At 34.2% G+C, this 20,713-nt stretch overlaps 3 protein-coding genes across 3 annotated transcripts; all 3 read left to right on the top strand.

Moving 5' to 3' along the window:
• Positions 1–398: 398 nt before the first annotated feature.
• LOC121767804 (germin-like protein subfamily 1 member 11) lies at positions 399–1,379 on the top strand. The gene is made up of 2 exons (XM_042164136.1): positions 399–568; positions 669–1,379. The coding sequence occupies exons 1-2, from the start codon at positions 439–441 to the stop codon at positions 1,244–1,246; spliced, it is 708 nt and encodes a 235-aa protein (XP_042020070.1). The 5' UTR covers positions 399–438; the 3' UTR covers positions 1,247–1,379.
• A 5,370-nt stretch (positions 1,380–6,749) lies between these two features.
• On the top strand, positions 6,750–7,728 carry LOC121767807 (germin-like protein subfamily 1 member 11). The gene is made up of 2 exons (XM_042164138.1): positions 6,750–6,919; positions 7,020–7,728. Exons 1-2 carry the CDS (start codon positions 6,790–6,792, stop codon positions 7,592–7,594), a joined length of 705 nt encoding a protein of 234 aa, XP_042020072.1. The 5' UTR covers positions 6,750–6,789; the 3' UTR covers positions 7,595–7,728.
• Positions 7,729–13,721: 5,993 nt separating this feature from the next.
• LOC121767826 (germin-like protein subfamily 1 member 11) lies at positions 13,722–14,703 on the top strand. Its single transcript, XM_042164150.1, has 2 exons — positions 13,722–13,891; positions 13,992–14,703. Exons 1-2 carry the CDS (start codon positions 13,762–13,764, stop codon positions 14,567–14,569), a joined length of 708 nt encoding a protein of 235 aa, XP_042020084.1. The 5' UTR covers positions 13,722–13,761; the 3' UTR covers positions 14,570–14,703.
• Positions 14,704–20,713: the final 6,010 nt, after the last annotated feature.

Raw genomic sequence — 20,713 nt, 5'->3', positions numbered from 1 at the left:
CGGAGGAGGTATTAGAGAATGACGACAGATGAAATATACTCCCGCCGTCCCATATAAATAGTCTTCTTTTTCTATTTTGGTCCTACCCTTAAAAATGGTCCACTATTTTTGGCAAACTTTATTCATTAATTATACTAATATGTAGGAGACAAAATAAAAATTTGCTACGCATGATAGAATATAGCATATCAATAGAGAAAGAATTTAAAACGTACTTGATTTCATATATATGTTCAAAGTGGTAATCTCAATTATGGAACACAATCGTGTAAATACCAAACTCACCAATAGAAGCCGCGAATAATAATTGAGACGGCTTTGTTGGACTGGAAAACGCTATTCATTAATTTCTGTCTAAAATTTAACTATAAATACAAGTGTTGAGATATCTTAGTAGTACTTCACAACATCTACCAAAAGAAATCAGTAAGTTATAAGATGAATTCATCGGGAGTTCAGGTTTTGTTATTTTTTGCCATTCTTACTATTGCTTCATTGTCTGTGGAAGCATACGACCCTGCCCCATTGCAAGATTTCTGCATTGCAGTAAATGATACAGAAGCTGCAGGTAATCAATTGTGTTTATTTGAGTAATATATACATATATAGGGATGTAATCAAATGCAAACTCTAAATATATGTGTATGTTGTGCCGATGCTGCATGCAGTATTTGTGAATGGAAAGATATGCAAGGACCCGAAAAGCGTGACAGCAGACGACTTCTACTACGCGGGAGGGCTGAACGAGTCGCGACAAGTGACAAATCCACTCGGGTCGAAAATTACGTTGGTTTACGATGAGATTCTATCAGGTCTCAACACACAGGGAGTGGCCATTGCCCGTCTTGACTTTGATCTCGAAGGCCTCAATCCGCCCCACCTACATCCACGTGGAGCTGAAATATTCCTTGTGTTAGAAGGCACTCTTTACGCGGGACTCATCAACTCAAACCCGGCTGATCCCAACGGAAAGAACCCATTCTTCGCCAAGATCTTGAATGCGGGAGACATCTTCGTGTTCCCTCGGGGTATGATTCATTTCCAGTATAACATTGGGAAAACCAAAGCAGTTGCGATTGCTGCTTTCAATAGCCAAAATCCAGGAGTCATGACTATTGCTAAATCCATCTTCGGATCTGAGCCGTCCGTTCCTCCTCATATTCTTGCTAAAGCATTCCAACTTGATGATGATGATAAACTTGTTGAGCATCTACAATCACTTACTTGGACTGGAAACGTCAATTAGTTTTTAAGTATTTTCTATGTATTAATAAATAAATATGAGCTTCACATGTGTGCTCAAATCTAATAAAAATTTTGTAATAAGTCCAATTTAATTGCCCCATAATATTAATTTCCCTTTTGTGTTTTCCTTTAAATTTTATTTATTTGATTTTAGAAATATATTTGTTTTCAATACTTGTCATATAAAATTCGATAGCCTAATGGTTAAGTTAAAAAATTTGATAGCCTAATGGTTAAGCTAAAAAATTCAATAGCCTAGTGTTTCAACTTTCAACCCTCAAGTTGAACAATTTTTTTATTCGTTCTTTCCTTATTTTATCAATCACTACTGCATCTTATCACTATAATAAACCCTAAATTGCTTCATGAAATCTGAACTTTTACTAGTTAACATAACTCATTTTATTATATTTAATTTCTTAGTGAAATGGAATTTTTTACATTATATTGTAAGATACTTATTATTTTATCAATCACTACTGCATCTTATCACTAAAATAAATACTAAATTGCTTCATGAAATCTAAACTTTTACTAGTTAATATAAATCATTTTATTATATTTAATTTTTAGGGAAATGGAATTTTTTACATTATATCGTAAGATACTTAGGCTTTTTTTGATCCATATAATAGACATGTAAATTATTTATGAGATCTGAATATTTACTAAATTACTCAGGTTTCCTTTTCTGAACAAAAATTTATGTGCATTCTTTAAAATGTGCAAGTTTAATGAGTTCAACTTTTTGAATATGGGGAAAAATTGAAAAAAAACCTCGAATGATATATTCCATTTTGTAGTAAAAGGTGCAAACCCAAAGATCAAATATGTCGTTCAGTTTATACTTGAAAATATACGTTTTCAATTACGTTATCAAATCTGTAGTAAAATGTGCAAACCCAAATATCAAATGTGAATATCTTATTCTTATCGCATGTCTTTGACGAATTTTTCTATTTTAAATTTAGCTTTCAGTGTTATCAATAATCTAGTTGTAATGACCAACATACGCTAATGCTACTTGAATAACGGAGCGAATCTCCTACTCTGACAATGATGCTCCATTTATAATCCACACTCACAACAAAATAAAATTATCCCACCATCACTTACATCTTTATATGATTATTTTATTTTGTTGTGAGTGTTGGAGTAGGAATGGAGCACCACTGTTGGAGTAGGCTTGAATAATAACATACTTCCTCTATTTCTTAAATTAGAAACTCTTTACTTTTTAGTCCATTTCTTATAAATACAAGCCTTCCATTTTAGAAAATGGATTCCACAATCCACTAATGCTAATTGCACTACATTTTTTCTCCTTTCTCTTACTTTATCCAATTTTTCTTTTCATCTCTCTTACTTTACCAATTTTGCTTTGAAATTTGTGTCACTTCAAAAATTCTTATTTTTAAGAAATAGGGGGAATACTATTTTATTACAAAAATTATACTCCCTCCGTCCCATAATAGATGTCACATTTTCCTTTTTACTTTGTCCCATAAATATATTATTTTCTCTATCCATTTAACACACAAAATAGCATCTCCTAAAATCTCGTGCCATTTTCCAAGTGTGTCATCTAGTATGGGACGGAGGGAGTATTAAATTTTACATTAATTTTAAAATTTTGTAATTTCTACCCCTTTATTTTTGTGTTTTGGATATACCACTAATACTCCATGCGTCCTATAGAAATAGGCCATATTTTGTTTTTCGTCTGTCCCATACAAATAGTCCATATGCATTTATGGCAACCTTTTTCTTCTTCTCTTTTACTTTGTCATTTATGGGTTCCATCATCCCACTACACAATTTCAAATACTTTTTCTCCTTCTCTCTTACTTTACCAATGACATATTAAAACTCGTGCCAACACCAAATGGACTATTTCTATGGGACGGAAGGAGTAAAAAGTATTCTCTCCGTCCCTGAAATATATGTATTTCCTTATTAATCGATCTTTGAAAAATATGAGTTTTCTAATTTTGGAATAGTTAAACAACACATGACCCCTATACATCATTTTAGTTACTACTTACACCATTACACTACTTACACTACACATCGTACTAATGATGTGTAGCTCACTCTCCACTAACACTACTGTTTATCTCTCTCGCTCTCTCTTATTTCACCAATTATACATTAAAGTTCATGTCATACCAAATGTTCATATTTTTAAGGGACGGGAGGAGTATTAGTTAGATATTGAGATTTCGTGTGTACAAATTTAAATAAATAACATCTAGATTGCATGTGGGGTTAGGACAGACTGGGTACCCGTATGAATAATGAATCAATGAATAGGTATAAAGTATTAGGGAGAAAGATAAAATGTGGTGTGAAAGTTCTTATAAATAGAATGATAATAATTATTGTGGACACACCAAAATAGAAAAACGAAACGAGACATTTTTCTTGGACGGGGGTGTATATTTTTAAGGAGGCTAGTGGATGACGTTGAAGTTGTATGCATCAGCATGCTAGAGTCATGATAAAGTTACTCCCTCTATCCGCCAAAATCTGATACGTTTTGTCTTTTTGGGATGTGTGCAATTTAAACACATATCTACTTTTTTTCATTTTTAATAAGTGGACCTCATACTCCACTGACTTATTACATTTATATTCTATTATGAAATTAATACTCCATCCGTCCCTTAAAAGCATCAACTATTTTCTTTTTAGTCAGTCCCTAAAAAGTATGAACTTTCTAATTTTAAAAACTCTTTTCTCTCTAATGAGATGAGACCCTGATACAGGTATATATCCGCATAGTTGAGAAGGCGCGCACGCGGAGACAAGTAACGTGCAGCAGCAACAAAGAGAGCATGTGATCGCGGAAGAGCAGTTGGTGTTCGACACAGTCGAACCATCTGAAGCGGCGCCGGTGGCTCCAAGGACCAGTGGCCGACTGATACACTTTTTATTAGCACTAAATAAACCGGCAAGTGTACAGAGTATATATAGTATAGCTAAGGGTCAGTACAGGATATCGACCACTGGAAAAACAATCACAAATTGGCTACCTTCTACTAAGCTTCTTTCACTATTTGGAAAACCGAAAGTTTAGGAATTTTGAAATCTAAAAACATTTTGAAAGCAAATTAAACAACTAATTGCAAGTAATTAAAGAGGTAAAATATGAGAGATGAGAGAATTCCAGGGATGTGCGTTCACAGTTATGGTTATACAAATTTCAATTACAGTACCCTAGCACAGTTTATACTTCGATAGAACGAGTCACATAAGTTTTGCCCATGCGGCACAAGCGTAGGTTACTAACACTTGGGTTGTCAAACCCTTATCCATAACTCCCAAAAGCTCCTAAGACTCTTATAAAGTCCTCACTCTCAATTAACAGTGTCGTTTTAAGGGAAGCTAATTGTAGTGTCTACTAAGTGGACCTAACTCGCCAACCTCCTCTCACGATAATATAGCAAGTTATATTGATTCATCTCCGAATGTGTCACTCAAACGTGAAGCATTATCAAACAACTTAGGGAAGAAACGTAGTAAAAACAAAACGGGTAATAAATAGAAAACGGAATTGTATAACCTAGATTAATCTCAAAACATAGATTGTTGGGAAAACAATGAGAAATACGAAGAATCCTCTCCTCAAACTAGCAAATAGCTCAAATTATAATATATTATCAAGTTCCTCTTTTTCATTATAAAATATATTGGGAACTTTCTATACTTGCTAATTAAATAGAGAAATGTGAAACATCCCTAACACTTTATTAAAACATTGAATAAAGAAACTAAAGCACATTGAATAAAGAAACTAAAACACTTCAAGACTCTTGGATTGACCATTAGACTCTCGATTTAACTTTATTAATTAGGCTCTTGAGTTTCTGTGTCATTCTACCTCGGTTCGATTAATTTAAACTTTTGAGTCGAGCCCAATAAGCTCTTTTTTGGGATATTTCTCAGATCGTAGATCGAATGAACCCTAGGGTCCTTAGTATGAAAAGGAATTTGTTATTCTTTTCCATGTTATGAAATAACAAGTTACCCTATTTTCCTTGTTCTTTACGATTTTTTGCATTCATTTGATACCTTGGTTTGATCGTCGGGGAGAGCCCGCAACTACTGTTTGAGGGAAGACGTCCCTTATCAGACTCATTTTCCACTAACAATATTTTAAAAAAAATATTCTATCTCACTCTTACTTTTTCAATTATGTATTAAAACTCGTGCCGAACCAAATGTTTATACTTTTCAGGGATGGAGGGAGTATATAAAAACGAGACCCACATTCTATTAACCTTTTCACTCATTTCATATACTCTTATAAAGTCAAACAATTTATTTAAACTCATGCCGAGTTAAAACGTGTATTTAAATGGTCAAAAATGGTGTAGAATATATGAGCCAATCTATTTACTTTCCTTGTTGGCGATCCATAGTTGATGGTCGTACTCATGGCAGCTAGTTTTTCTAACAAAAATTAAAGAATATTATGGAAATAATTTGGCTAAAATTTATCTAGTTCTCATATCGATATTTATTAAAACTTATCTAATTTTTTTCTCCTTAAACTATAATATAATTTATATTACTTTTATTATTTATTTTATAAATTAAAATTTGATTTAATTTCTTATCTTTTTATGCAACACATATTATAAACGCTCCATCCGTTCCACTCCAAGTACAAGGAGCATTTCCAATCCGGCATGAGATTTTATGTAGTGTTGTTTTATGAGTCAAGTGGGGAGAATAAAGCAAAAGAAAAAGGAGAGAGATTGTTGTTTCTATATTTTGAAATGTGTTATTCAGAGTGAGAGAACTAAAAAGGAAAATGTGTCACTTAGAGTGGGACAGAGAGAGTATGTACTTAAAATATGCATGGAGTCTTTGATTATAATAAGAAATAATAAAATAAAATATTTTATCATTCACTCCCTCAGAACTCCTAATTTCAATCATTTCTCCCATAAAAAATTAAAACGAAACGCTTCCTAAAATAGAAACAACACTATCTTTCTACTTTTTCATCTTTCTTACTCTAGTATCTCTTTATAAACTAATAAAATAACACTACATAAAATTTGATGGAGAAATCCAAATGTTTCATATTTATTGGGACGGGGGAGGTATTAGAGAATGACGACAGATGAAATATACTCCCTCCGTCCCATATAGATAGTCTTCTTTTTCTATTTTGGTCCTACCCTTAAAAATGGTCCACTATTTTTTGCAAACTTTATTCATTAATTATACTAATATGTAGGAGACAAAATAAAAATTTGCTACGCATGATAGAATATAGCATATCAATAGAGAAAGAATTTAAAACGTACTTGATTTCATATATATGTTCAAAGTGGTAATCTCAATTATGGAACACAATCGTGTAAATACCAAACTCACCAATAGAAGCCGCGAATAATAATTGAGACGGCTTTGTTGGACTGGAAAACGCTATTCATTAATTTCTGTCTAAAATTTAACTATAAATACAAGTGTTGAGATATCTTAGTAGTACTTCACAACATCTACCAAAAGAAATCAGTAAGTTATAAGATGAATTCATCGGGAGTTCAGGTTTTGTTATTTTTTGCCATTCTTACTATTGCTTCATTGTCTGTGGAAGCATACGACCCTGCCCCATTGCAAGATTTCTGCATTGCAGTAAATGATACAGAAGCTGCAGGTAATCAATTGTGTTTATTTGAGTAATATATACATATATAGGGATGTAATCAAATGCAAACTCTAAATATATGTGTATGTTGTGCCGATGCTGCATGCAGTATTTGTGAATGGAAAGATATGCAAGGACCCGAAAAGCGTGACAGCAGACGACTTCTACTACGCGGGAGGGCTGAACGAGTCGCGACAAGTGACAAATCCACTCGGGTCGAAAATTACGTTGGTTTACGATGAGATTCTATCAGGTCTCAACACACAGGGAGTGGCCATTGCCCGTCTTGACTTTGATCTCGAAGGCCTCAATCCGCCCCACCTACATCCACGTGGAGCTGAAATATTCCTTGTGTTAGAAGGCACTCTTTACGCGGGACTCATCAACTCAAACCCGGCTGATCCCAACGGAAAGAACCCATTCTTCGCCAAGATCTTGAATGCGGGAGACATCTTCGTGTTCCCTCGGGGTATGATTCATTTCCAGTATAACATTGGGAAAACCAAAGCAGTTGCGATTGCTGCTTTCAATAGCCAAAATCCAGGAGTCATGACTATTGCTAAATCCATCTTCGGATCTGAGCCGTCCGTTCCTCCTCATATTCTTGCTAAAGCATTCCAACTTGATGATGATAAACTTGTTGAGCATCTACAATCACTTACTTGGACTGGAAACGTCAATTAGTTTTTAAGTATTTTCTATGTATCAATAAATAAATGTGAGCTTCACATGTGTGCTCAAATCTAATAAAATTTTTTGTAATAAGTCCAATTTAATTGCCCCATAATATTAATTTCCCTATTGTGTTTTGCTTTAAATTTTATTTATTTGATTTTAGAAATATATTTGTTTTCAATACTTGTCATATAAAATTCAATAGCCTAATGGTTAAGTTAAAAAATTGATAGCCTAATGGTTAAGTTAAAAAATTCGATAGCCTAGTGTTTCAACTTTCAACCCTCAAGTTGAACAATTTTTTTATTCGTTCTTTCCTTATTTTATCAATCACTGCTGCATCTTATCACTAAAATAAACCCTAAATTGCTTCATGAAATCTAAACTTTTACTAGTTAACATAAATCACTTTATTATATTTAATTTCTTAGTGAAATGGAATTTTTTACATTATATAGTAAAATACTTAGGTCTTTTGTGATCCATATAATAGACATGTAAAATATTTATGAGATCTGAATATTTACTAAATTACTCAGGTTTCCTTTTCTAAACAAAAATTTATGTGCATTCTTTAAAAATGTGCAAGTTTAATTAGTTCAACTTTTTGTATATGGGGAAAATTTGAAAAAAAAACTTCGAATGATATGTTCCATTTTGTAGTAAAAGGTGCAAACCCAAAGATCAAATATGTCGTTCAGTTTATACTTGAAAATATACGTTATCAATTACGTTTAGGGGTGGGTAGGTACGTTATACCTTACCGAAACCACCATACCGTATACCTTACAGTAAATTCGTTATGCGAACAATTATACCTTTACCTTACCAAAATTTTCGGTATACCAAACTTCGGTATACCTTATTTTCGGTATGACCAATTTTCATACCGATGCAGTACCTCATTTTTGGTATACCGTACCAAAGTTCGGTATACCATAATTTTGCGGTATACCTTACTTTCAACATCAATGAAAATAGATAATTTGAGTTTTTAGAATATTATTTATATTTTATTTTAAAAAATATATATTACATATATTTTATTCATAATTATATTTATATTTCACAATAAATTTTATAATTTTAAAAATATATAAAATATATTTTATACTATTAAATTTATATTTTACTGTATATATTTTATACTATTAAATTTATATTTTACGGTATATACCTTAATTTACGGTACATACCGAACTTCGGTATGAAGCGGTATACCGCGGTATATGAAAATTCATACCGTTACCTTACCGAAAGATTTCGATAAGGTATTATACCGTACCGAAAATCACGGTATACCAAAAGTTCGGTATTTTCGATATTTTTTCGGTACGATAAGGCCGGTATTTCGGTATTTCGGTATTTTTCCCCCGCCCTAATTACGTTATCAAATCTGTAGTAAAAGGTGCAAACCCAAATATCAAATGTGAATATCTAATTCTTATCACATGTCTTTGACGAATTTTTCTATTTAAAATTTAGCATTCAGTGTTATCAATAATCTAGTTGTAATGACCAACATACGCTAATGCTACTTGAATAACGGAGCGGATCTCCTACTCCAACAATGATGCTCCATTTATATTCCACACTCACAACAAAATAAAATAATCCCACCATCACTTACATCTTTATAAGATTATTTTATTTTGTTATGAGTGTTGGAGTAGGAATGGAGCACCACTGTTGGAGTAGGCTTGAATAATAACATACTTCCTCTATTTCTTAAATTAGAAACTCTTTACTTTTTAGTCAATTTCTTATAAATACAAGCCTTCCATTTTAGGAAATAGATTCCACAATCCACTAATACTAATTGCACTACATTTTTTCTTCTTTCTCTTACTTTATCCAATTTTTCTGTTAATCTCTCTTACTTTACCAATTTTGCTTTGACATCCGTGTCACTTCAAAAATTCTTATTTTTAAGACAGAGGGGGAATACTATTTTATTACAAAAATTATACTCTTTCTGTCCCATAATAGATGTCACACTTTCCTTTTTAGTTTGTTCCGTAAAAGATGTCACATTTCTTTTTTTAGAAAAAGTTCTGTCTCATATTAATATAAATATATTATTCTTTCTATCCATTTAGCATCTCCTAAAATCTCGTGCCATTTTCCAAATGTGTCATCTACTATGGGACGGAGAGAATATTAAATTTTACATTAATTTTTAAATTTTGTAATTTCTACCGCTCTATTTTTGTGTTTTGGATATACCACTAATACTCCATACGTTCTATAGAAATAGGCCATATTTTCTTTCGTCTGTCCCATACAAATAGTCCATATGCATTTATGGTAACCTTTTTCTTCTTCTCTTTTACTTTGTCATTTATGGGTTCCATCATCCACTATACAATTTCAAATACTTTTTCTCCTTCTCTCTTACTTTACCAATTACATATTAAAACTCGTGCCAACACCAAATGGACTATTTCTATGGAACGAAGGGAGTAAAAAGTATTCTCTCCGTCCCTGAAATATATGTATTTCCTTATTAATCGATCTTTGAAAAAAAATGAATTTTCTAATTTTAGAATAGTTAAACAACACATGACCCCTACACATCATTTTAGTTACAACTTACACCATTACACTTCTTACACTACACATCGTACTAATGATGTGCAGCTCACTCTCCACTAACACTACTATTTATATCTCTCGCTCTCTGTTATTTTACCAATTATACATTAAAATTCGTGTCATACCAAATGTTCATATTTTTAAGGGACAGAGGGAGTATTAGTTAGATATTGAGATTTCATATGTACAAATTTAAATGAATAACATCTGGATTGCATGTGGGGTTAGGACAGACTGGGTACCCGTACGAATAATGAATCAATGAATAGGTATAAAGTATTAGGGAGAAAGAGAAAATATGGTGTGAAAGTTCTCATAAATAAAATGAGAATAATTATTGTGGACACACCAAAATAGAAAAATGAAACGAGACATTTTTCTTGGACGGGGGTGTATATTTTTAAGGAGGCTAGTGGATGAGTATCGTGAGACGTTGAAGTTGTATGCATCAGCATGCTAGAGTCATGAAAAAGTTACTCCATCTATCCGCCAAAATCTGACATGTTTTGTCTTTTTGGGATGTGTGCAATTTAAACACATATCTACTTTTTTTTCATTTTTAATAAGTGGACCTCATACTCCACTGACTTATTACATTTATATTCTATTATGAAATTAATACTCCATCCGTCCCTTAAAAGCATGAACTATTTTCTTTTTAGTCCGTCCCTAAAAAGTATAAACTTTCTAATTTTAAAAACTCTTTTCTCTCTAATGAGATGAGACCCTGATACAGGTATATCTCCGCATAGACGAGAAGGCGCGCGCGCGGAGACAAGTAACGTGCAGCAGCAACAAAGAGAGGATGTGATCGCGGAAGAGCAGTTGGTGTTCTACACAGTCGAACCATCTGACGCGGCGTCGGAGGCTCCAAGGACCAGTGGCCGACTGATACACTTTTTATTAGCACTAAATAAACCTGCAAGTATACAGAGTATATATAGTATAGCTAAGGGTCAGTACCGGATTTCGAACACTAGAAAAACAATCACAAATTGGCTACCTTGTACTAAGCTGCTTTCACTATTTGGAAAACCGAAAGGTTTGGAATTTGAAAACTAAAAATAGTTTGAAAGTAAATTAAACAACTAATTGCAAGTAATTAAAGAGGAAAAATATGAGAGACGAGAGAATTCCAGGGATGTGCATTCACAGTTATGGTTATGCAAATTCCAACTACAATACCCTAGCACAGTTTATACTTCGATGGAACGAGTCACATAAGTTTTTCCCATGCGGCACAAGCGTAGGTTACTAACACTAGGGTTGTCAAACCTAGATCCGTAACTCCCAAAAGCTCCTAAGACCCTTATAAAGTCCTCACTCACAATTAACAGTGCCGTTTTAAGGGAAGCTAATTGTAGTGTCTACTAAGTGGACCTAACTCGCCGAACTCCTCTCACGATAATGTATCAAGTTATATTGATTCATCATCTCCGAATGTGTCACTCAAATGTGAAGCATTATCCAACAACTTAGGGAAGAAACGAAGTAAAAACAAAAAGGTATTAAATAGAAAACGGAATTGTATAACTAAAGTCGTTACTAACAACTCCATAGAATCCTATGAATTTAGTTACACATGATAGAATAATCTAAAAATATAAATTGTTGGGAAAACAATGAGAAATAAGAAGAATCCTCCCCTCAAACTAGCAAATAGCTCAAATTATAATATATTATCAAGTTCCTCTTTTTCATTATATAGATCGTAGCCTATATATAGGCAAACTTGGAACAACCCTCCAAGTATTGGGAACTTTCTATACTTGCTAATTAAATAGAGAAATGTGAAACATCCCTTACACTTTATTAAAACATTGAATAAAGAAATTAAAGCACTTCAAGACTCTTGGATTGACCATTAGACTCTTGATTTAGCTTTATTAATTAGGCTCTTGAGTTTCTGTGTCATTATACCTCGGTTCGATTTATTTAAACTTTAGAGTCGAGCCCAATAAGCTCTTTTTTGGGATATTTCTCGGATCGTAGATCGAATCAACCCTAGGGTCCTTAGTATGAAAAGGAATTTGTTATTCTTTTCCATGTTATGAAATAACAAGTTACCCTATTTTCCTTGTTCTTTACGATTTTTTGCATTAATTAGATACCTTGGTTTGATCGTCGGGGAGAGCCCGCGACTACTGTTTGAGGGAAGACGTCCTTTATCAGACCCATTTTCCACTAACAATATTTTTAAAAAAATATTCTATCTCACTCTTACTTTTTCAATTATGCATTAAAACTCGTGTCGAACCAAATGTTTATACTTTTCAGTGAAGGAGGGAGTATATAAAAATGAGACCCACATTCTATTAACCTTTTCACTCATTTCATATACTCTTATAGAGTCAAACAATTTTTTTAAACTCTTGCCGAGTTACAACGTGTATTTAAATGGTCAAAAATGGTGTAGAATATAGGAGCCAATCTATTTACTTTCCTTGTTGGCGATCCAGAGTTGATGGTCGTACTCATGGCAGCTAGTTTTTCTAACAAAAATTAAAGAATATTATAGAAATAATTTGGCTAAAATTTATCTAGTTCTCATATCGATATTTGTTACAACTCATCTAATTTTTTTCTCCATAAACTAGAATATAATTTATATTACTTTTATTATTTATTTTATAAATTAAAATTTGATTTATTTTCATATCTTTTTATGCCACATATATTATAAACGCCCCATCCGTTCCACTCCAAGTCCAAGGAGCATTTCCAATCCGGCATGAGATTTTATATAGTGTTGTCTTGTGAGTAAAGTGGAGAGAATAAAGTAAAAGAAAAAGTAGAGAGATGAGTGTTTCTATATTTTGAAATGTGTTATTCAGAGTGAGAGAACTAAAAAGGAAAATGTGTCACTTAGAGTGGGACAGAGAGAGTATGTACTTAAAATATGCGTGGAGTCTTTGATTATAATAAGAAATAAATAAATAAAATATTTTATCATTCACTCCCTCAGAACTCCTAATTTCAATCATTACTCCTATAAAAAATTAAAACGAAACGCTTCCTAAAAGAGAAACAACACTATCTTTCTAATTTTTCATCTTTCTTACTCTAGTATCTCTTTATTAACTAATAAAATAACACTACATAAAATTTGATGGCGAAATCCAAATGTTTCATATTTATTGGGACGGGGGAGGTATTAGAGAATGACGACAGATGAAATATACTCCCTCCGTCCCATATAGATAGTCTTCTTTTTCTATTTTGGTCCTACCCTTAAAAATGGTCCACTATTTTTTGCAAACTTTATTCATTAATTATACTAATATGTAGGAGACAAAATAAAAATTTGCTACGCATGATAGAATATAGCATATCAATAGAGAAAGAATTTAAAACGTACTTGATTTCATATATATGTTCAAAGTGGTAATCTCAATTATGGAACACAATCGTGTAAATACCAAACTCACCAATAGAAGCCGCGAATAATAATTGAGACGGCTTTGTTGGACTGGAAAACGCTATTCATTAATTTCTGTCTAAAATTTAACTATAAATACAAGTGTTGAGATATCTTAGTAGTACTTCACAACATCTACCAAAAGAAATCAGTAAGTTATAAGATGAATTCATCGGGAGTTCAGGTTTTGTTATTTTTTGCCATTCTTACTATTGCTTCATTGTCTGTGGAAGCATACGACCCTGCCCCATTGCAAGATTTCTGCATTGCAGTAAATGATACAGAAGCTGCAGGTAATCAATTGTGTTTATTTGAGTAATATATACATATATAGGGATGTAATCAAATGCAAACTCTAAATATATGTGTATGTTGTGCCGATGCTGCATGCAGTATTTGTGAATGGAAAGATATGCAAGGACCCGAAAAGCGTGACAGCAGACGACTTCTACTACGCGGGAGGGCTGAACGAGTCGCGACAAGTGACAAATCCACTCGGGTCGAAAATTACGTTGGTTTACGATGAGATTCTATCAGGTCTCAACACACAGGGAGTGGCCATTGCCCGTCTTGACTTTGATCTCGAAGGCCTCAATCCGCCCCACCTACATCCACGTGGAGCTGAAATATTCCTTGTGTTAGAAGGCACTCTTTACGCGGGACTCATCAACTCAAACCCGGCTGATCCCAACGGAAAGAACCCATTCTTCGCCAAGATCTTGAATGCGGGAGACATCTTCGTGTTCCCTCGGGGTATGATTCATTTCCAGTATAACATTGGGAAAACCAAAGCAGTTGCGATTGCTGCTTTCAATAGCCAAAATCCAGGAGTCATGACTATTGCTAAATCCATCTTCGGATCTGAGCCGTCCGTTCCTCCTCATATTCTTGCTAAAGCATTCCTACTTGATGATGATGATAAACTTGTTGAGCATCTACAATCACTTACTTGGACTGGAAACGTCAATTAGTTTTTAAGTATTTTCTATGTATCAATAAATAAATGTGAGCTTCACATGTGTGCTCAAATCTAATAAAATTTTTTGTAATAAGTCCAATTTAATTGCCCCATAATATTAATTTCCCTATTGTGTTTTGCTTTAAATTTTATTTATTTGATTTTAGAAATATATTTGTTTTCAATACTTGTCATATAAAATTCAATAGCCTAATGGTTAAGTTAAAAAAATTGATAGCCTAATGGTTAAGTTAAAAAATTCGATAGCCTAGTGTTTCAACTTTCAACCCTCAAGTTGAACAATTTTTTTATTCGTTCTTTCCTTATTTTATCAATCACTGCTGCATCTTATCACTAAAATAAACCCTAAATTGCTTCATGAAATCTAAACTTTTACTAGTTAACATAAATCTTTTTATTATATTTAATTTTTAGGGAAATGGAATTTTTTACATTATATCGTAAGATACTTAGGCTTTTTGTGATCCATATAATAGACATGTAAATTATTTATGAGATCTGAATATTTACTAAATTACTCAGGTTTCCTTTTCTGAACAAAAATTTATGTGCATTCTTTAAAAATGTGCAAGTTTAATTAGTTCAACTTTTTGAATATGGGGAAAATTGAAAAAAAAACCTCGAATGATATATTCCATTTTGTAGTAAAAGGTGCAAACCCAAAGATCAAATATGTCGTTCAGTTTATACTTGAAAATATACGTTTTCAATTACGTTATCAAATCTGTAGTAAAATGTGCAAACCCAAATATCAAATGTGAATATCTTATTCTTATCGCATATCTTTGACGAATTTTTCTATTTAAAATTTAGCATTCAGCGTTATCAATTATCTAGTTGTAATGACCAACATACGCTAATGCTACTTGAATAACGGAGCGAATCTCCTACTCTAACAATGATGCTCCATTTATAATCCACACTCACAACAAAAAAAATTATCCCACCATCACTTACATCTTTATAAGATTATCTTATTTTGTTGTGAGTGTTGAGGTAGGAATGGAACACCACTGTTGGAGTAGGCTTGAATAATAACATACTTCCTCTATTTCTTAAATTAGAAACTCTTTACTTTTTAGTCCATTTCTTATAAATACAAGCCTTCCATTTTAGGAAATGGATTCCACAATCCACTAATGCTAATTGCACTACATTTTTTCTTCTTTCTCTTACTTTATCCAATTTTTCTTTTCATCTCTCTTACTTTACAAATTTTGCTTTGAAATCTGTGTCACTTCAAAAATTCTTATTTTTAAGAAATAGGGGGAATACTATTTTATTACCAAAATTATACTCCATCCGTCCCATAATAGATGTCACACTTTCCTTTTTATTTTGTCCCGTAAAAGATGTCACATTTCTTTTTTTGGAAAACGTTCTGTCTCATATTAATATAAATATATTATTTTCTCTATCCATTTAACACACAAAATAGCATCTCCTAAAATCTCGTGTCATTTTTCAAGTGTGCCATCTACTATGGGACGGATGGAGTGTTAAATTTTACATTAATTTTAAAATTTTGTAATTTCTACCCCTTTATTTTTGTGTTTTGGATATACCACTAATACTCCATGCGTCCTATAGAAATAGGCCATATTTTCTTTTTCGTATGTCCCATACAAATAGTCCATATGCATTTATGGCAACCTTTTTCTTCTTCTCTTTTATTTTGTCATTTATGGGTTCCATCATCCCACTACACAATTTCAAATATTTTTTCTCTTTCTCTCTTACTTTACCAATTACATATTAAAACTCGTGCCAACACCAAATGGACTATTTCTATGGGACGGAGGGAGTAAAAAGTATTCTATCCGTCCCTGAAATATATGTATTTCCTTATTAATCGATCTTTGAAAAATGTGAATTTTCTAATTTTTGAATAGTTAAACAACACATGACCCCTATACATCATTTTAGTTACTACTTACACCATTACACTACTTACACTACACATCGTACTAATGATGTGTAGCTCACTCTCCACTAACACTACTGTTTATCTCTCTCGCTCTCTCTTATTTCACCATTTATACATTAAAGTTCATGTCATACCAAATGTTCATATTTTTAAGGGACGGAAGGAGTATTAGTTAGATATTGAGATTTCGTGTGTACAAATTTAAATGAATAACATCTAGATTGCATGTGGGGTTAGGACAGACTGGGTACCCGTATGAATAATGAATCAATGAATAGGTATAAAGTATTCGGGAAAAAGATCAAATGTGGTGTGAAAGTTCTTATAAATAGAATGATACTCCCCCGTCCCTGAAAATTTGTCACCTATTTCCTTTTTCATCCGTCCCTAAAAATTTGTCACCTTTCACTTTTACCATTTTTGGTAGTGGACCCTACATTGCACTAACTCATTCACACTCACATTTTATTCCACTAACTCATTCACACTCACATTTTATTATAAAACTAATACATAAAAGTAGGACCCACATGCCACCAACTTTTTCAACCCACTTTCTATTATATTTCTTAAAATCCGTGCCGGGTCAAATGGTGACGAATTTTGGGGGACGGAGGGAGTAATAATTATTGTGGACACACCAAAATAGAAAAACAAAACGAGACATTTTTCTTGGACGGGGGTGTATATTTTTAAGGAGGCTAGTGGATGAGTATCGTGAGACGTTGAAGTTGTATGCATCAGCATGCTAGAGTCATGAAAAAGTTACTCCCTCTATCCACCAAAATCTGATACGTTTTGTCTTTTTGGGATGTGTGCAATTTAAACACATATCTACTTTTTTTTCATTTTTAATAAGTGGACCTCATACTCCACTGACTTATTACATTTATATTTGAAAGGACCTGGGTGTGTAGGTGTCGTTCAAGCAAGAATATATCCTACTGATCAGGATAGAGATCCTAACTAACCTAGACCTTGGTTTCAAAGATTCCTCAACCCACTTCTACTGATCAGTATAGTGGTGGTAAGGGTCGAATCCCACAGAGATGGTGCGTTCTTAAACTACCGCGGTGACAATTTGGAAGATTTGGTTAGCTACCACGCTTGGGTTGAGTTTCTACCTAGGCTGGAACTTAAAGGAGGTGTTCTACTGGTCAGACGGTAAGGAAAACATTTGGAATGTAACTGTGTACGTGGAATGGGGAGACAATTTTGTAACAGAAAATATTTGGAAGGTACGTGTTTCTATTTTGGGCTAAACAGAATATTCAGAGTGTAGTGGAAGTTTGATGACTAGGCTGACAGGGCTTAACTAAAAGTGAAGGACAAAAGCAAAAGCATCTCGAAAAGTAAGTGGTCCCCTCCAATTGAAATAGACATCATCTTCTTCAACAAACACTTCCAAAATTCAGATAACAATTCCAGATTCAACACGGAAAACTCAGATTAACAACTCACAAACACAGATCCAAAACTAAGAAATCAAATCTGAAATCAAACACTGAAACCGGACTTCTGCATACTGGTCAACATGAAAGAACGATTCAGAAATTAAAACTAAGCTTTGCATGCAACGATCTACTTTCCGATCAAACAGTACTTGTTTATCTATCCTAAAGAAATTTGTTACGTAAATGGAATTGAGAGATTCAGCACTTTAAACACCGAGAAACTTTAGATCTAAGCTAACTAGGCAAGGGAATAAAGAAACACCACAATAAACGAAACGGAAATCAACTTCATAGCATAAACACGTTCGGATCTTCAACAAAGTACTTCAAAAGCAGAAAATATCCAAAGGCAAACAAGATCCAACGTAAGGAAAGCGAGAAATTTAAAACTACGAAAGCAATGTAAAAGTGTTTTGCCACTCCGGGCGATGAGACTCTAAACTACGATCTTGCTAGCTGGAATGGACGATGACTGGAACTCTGGGAACATCTGAACGTCAAGTGATCATGGCTACGGCGAGGCAAGAAGCGGGACACGGCTGAAAGACTGAAACTACCGAGAAAACTTTCTACCTAAAGATGGTGGTGAATTGAGTGAATCTGTGAATCCCCCTTTCTCTCTCCAATTTGGCTTCCTTTTATAGGGAGGCTACCCTTGATTTTAGGGTAAATCCTCGTTGCAATTTGACTTCTTTGTCCTTAATTGTGGGTAATCCGTCCCAGCTATCCGTCTTATCCATCTCAAGCCGTTTTAGCACGAATACTGATCAGTATGAGATCATGCTGGCGCCTCCTTCACCTGAACATTCTGAAACTTCCCTACTGGCTAGAATGCTTAACCTGCACACTTTAAGCAACTGTTTTGCAAATATAATCAATTAAGCACATCATACTGACCCGTAACCAAGGCCTAGAATACGACTTATCAAACTGCTCACACTTACCACAGGCTTGTCCTCAAGCGTGAAGAACAAACAAAGAAAAGAATAAGTCGAATTCTAGCCTGGTTACTCCCCTGACCGACTCTACCTAACTTAGACTCTAAACCATGACGCAAAGAAAAACACAAGCAAATACAGAGAAACATAAACACATAAAAGACTGAAAACACATAGATCGGGCTATATTTTCAACCATCCCTCCCCTCTGGATCAGGTGCAATCCGGCCTTAGACAGCCTTGAACTTCTGCTACCCCCCTTTTCTCTTCCAGTCAGTATATCTGTTTGTCAAGATCGCCCACACTCTCGGCCCAACACTAGGTTCGCTCAGTCACTCATACCTCACCAGGAATGTTAGGACTGCATTCTCTCATTATGCTCACCACAATTGCTTCGGACTTAGATTCCACGAGCGGCTACTGAAGGACTTATAGGCTTGTAACGGGGTTGTTGGCTTGTAATGTTTTCGGTGGATGTTCCTAAGGCTCTAAGGTTCAAAATTTCTATTTTTATTTATGCGGGGGGGACTGTGTATATTAGGCTTCTGATCAGTTGCTTTCTTTAGTTGGCGCTTCTGGCTTTGGTCTCCACTGGTCAGTAGCATCTTGTGGCTTCGCCACCCTTATTCCTTCATTCATCTCTTTTTTTGTGGTCAAATCTTTCTGACCATTTTCTTCATTTTCTCGGTTCCCTTTTTTTTTTCGTGCCTTCGTGGCTTCGCCACCCTTATTCCTTCTTCTCTTTTTTTGGACTGGGAATGACTCCCTGGTCGATTTTCTTCTAACTTTTTCGCCCAGCTGGTTTCTACTTTTCCGCACTTCTTCCTGGCCAGTAAGCTCCATTTGTTTCATGCCTTACACAGTCCCAGTGGCTAGTGGGTTATATATCTGGGTATAGATTTGGCTAGAAAGAGGGGTTCTAAAGGATGTTTTTTTTTTTTTTTTTTTTTTTTTTTTTTAAAGATGGGGGGGGTTCCTACTGCCTTCAGTATTTGCTACCCGTGATCACTTCACCCTAGGCGAATTGTGGCAGCCTCTCTTTTCTTTCCAATATATGTGGAAAGTGGTTCCACTTTAAGGCTTATAACTCACATTTTTAGAGGGCTTTCGTGTTTGGCTCTAAGTATGGGCTTTTCTCTCATACTCACCTCATCTATCCTGACTAGGAGGTACTAACGGGGATGGTTTAGGTTTTCCAGCATGTCCTATCTCCCTCAATTCCCCTCACCTTCAGCTCAAGACGGTTGAGTTTTAAGCCCAATCACACACAACATAAAACTAGACCTAACAAAACAAAACAAAAGCACAAACACAAAGACTACACATATATACATACATCCTACTGGCCATTGCGTCCCCCCTCTCACTTCACAAGTGTCTACCCTCAGATAAGGCTGTGAAGTGGAAAAGGTAATGGCCAGTACGATGGCACGCAGACAACAAACAGCAAAACTAAAACAAAAACTTCTCACACTTAGACTATGGAATAGGCTAAGTGAGAGAGGTTTTATCACCTATACAGAGATCAACAAAACATAACCACAAACACATATATACAAACTCCTCACACTTAGACCATGCAATGGGCTAAGTGTGAGCTAACATGCATGCGACATAGAAAACAAAACAAACAAAACAAAGAAACAAACCCTTAACTTCTCACACTTAGACTATGAAATAGGCTAAGTGTTATGAAGTGGGGTTTGCGCGCAAACACAAATTATACTACCTAAACAAAAAACAACGCATAACAACAATACGAAAAGTTAAAAGAAAAACTGAAACTTAAAAAGAAAAACTAACTTGGTCAGTAGGGG

This window comes from Salvia splendens, chromosome 15 (assembly GCF_004379255.2).
Source record: "Salvia splendens isolate huo1 chromosome 15, SspV2, whole genome shotgun sequence".
Lineage (NCBI taxonomy): Eukaryota > Viridiplantae > Streptophyta > Magnoliopsida > Lamiales > Lamiaceae > Salvia > Salvia splendens.
Note: the sequence above shows the minus strand (reverse complement) of the source record. Positions and strands in the feature narration are given on the sequence as shown.

Bases quoted from the DNA above. Each gene is read 5' to 3' on its own strand.
- LOC121767826 (XM_042164150.1), top strand. From the start codon at position 13,762: ATGAATTCATCGGGAGTTCAGGTTTTGTTATTTTTTGCCATTCTTACT. The intron at 13,892-13,991 runs GTAATCAATTGT...TGCTGCATGCAG, and splicing joins AAATGATACAGAAGCTGCAG to TATTTGTGAATGGAAAGATA.
- LOC121767807 (XM_042164138.1), top strand. From the start codon at position 6,790: ATGAATTCATCGGGAGTTCAGGTTTTGTTATTTTTTGCCATTCTTACT. The intron at 6,920-7,019 runs GTAATCAATTGT...TGCTGCATGCAG, and splicing joins AAATGATACAGAAGCTGCAG to TATTTGTGAATGGAAAGATA.
- LOC121767804 (XM_042164136.1), top strand. From the start codon at position 439: ATGAATTCATCGGGAGTTCAGGTTTTGTTATTTTTTGCCATTCTTACT. The intron at 569-668 runs GTAATCAATTGT...TGCTGCATGCAG, and splicing joins AAATGATACAGAAGCTGCAG to TATTTGTGAATGGAAAGATA.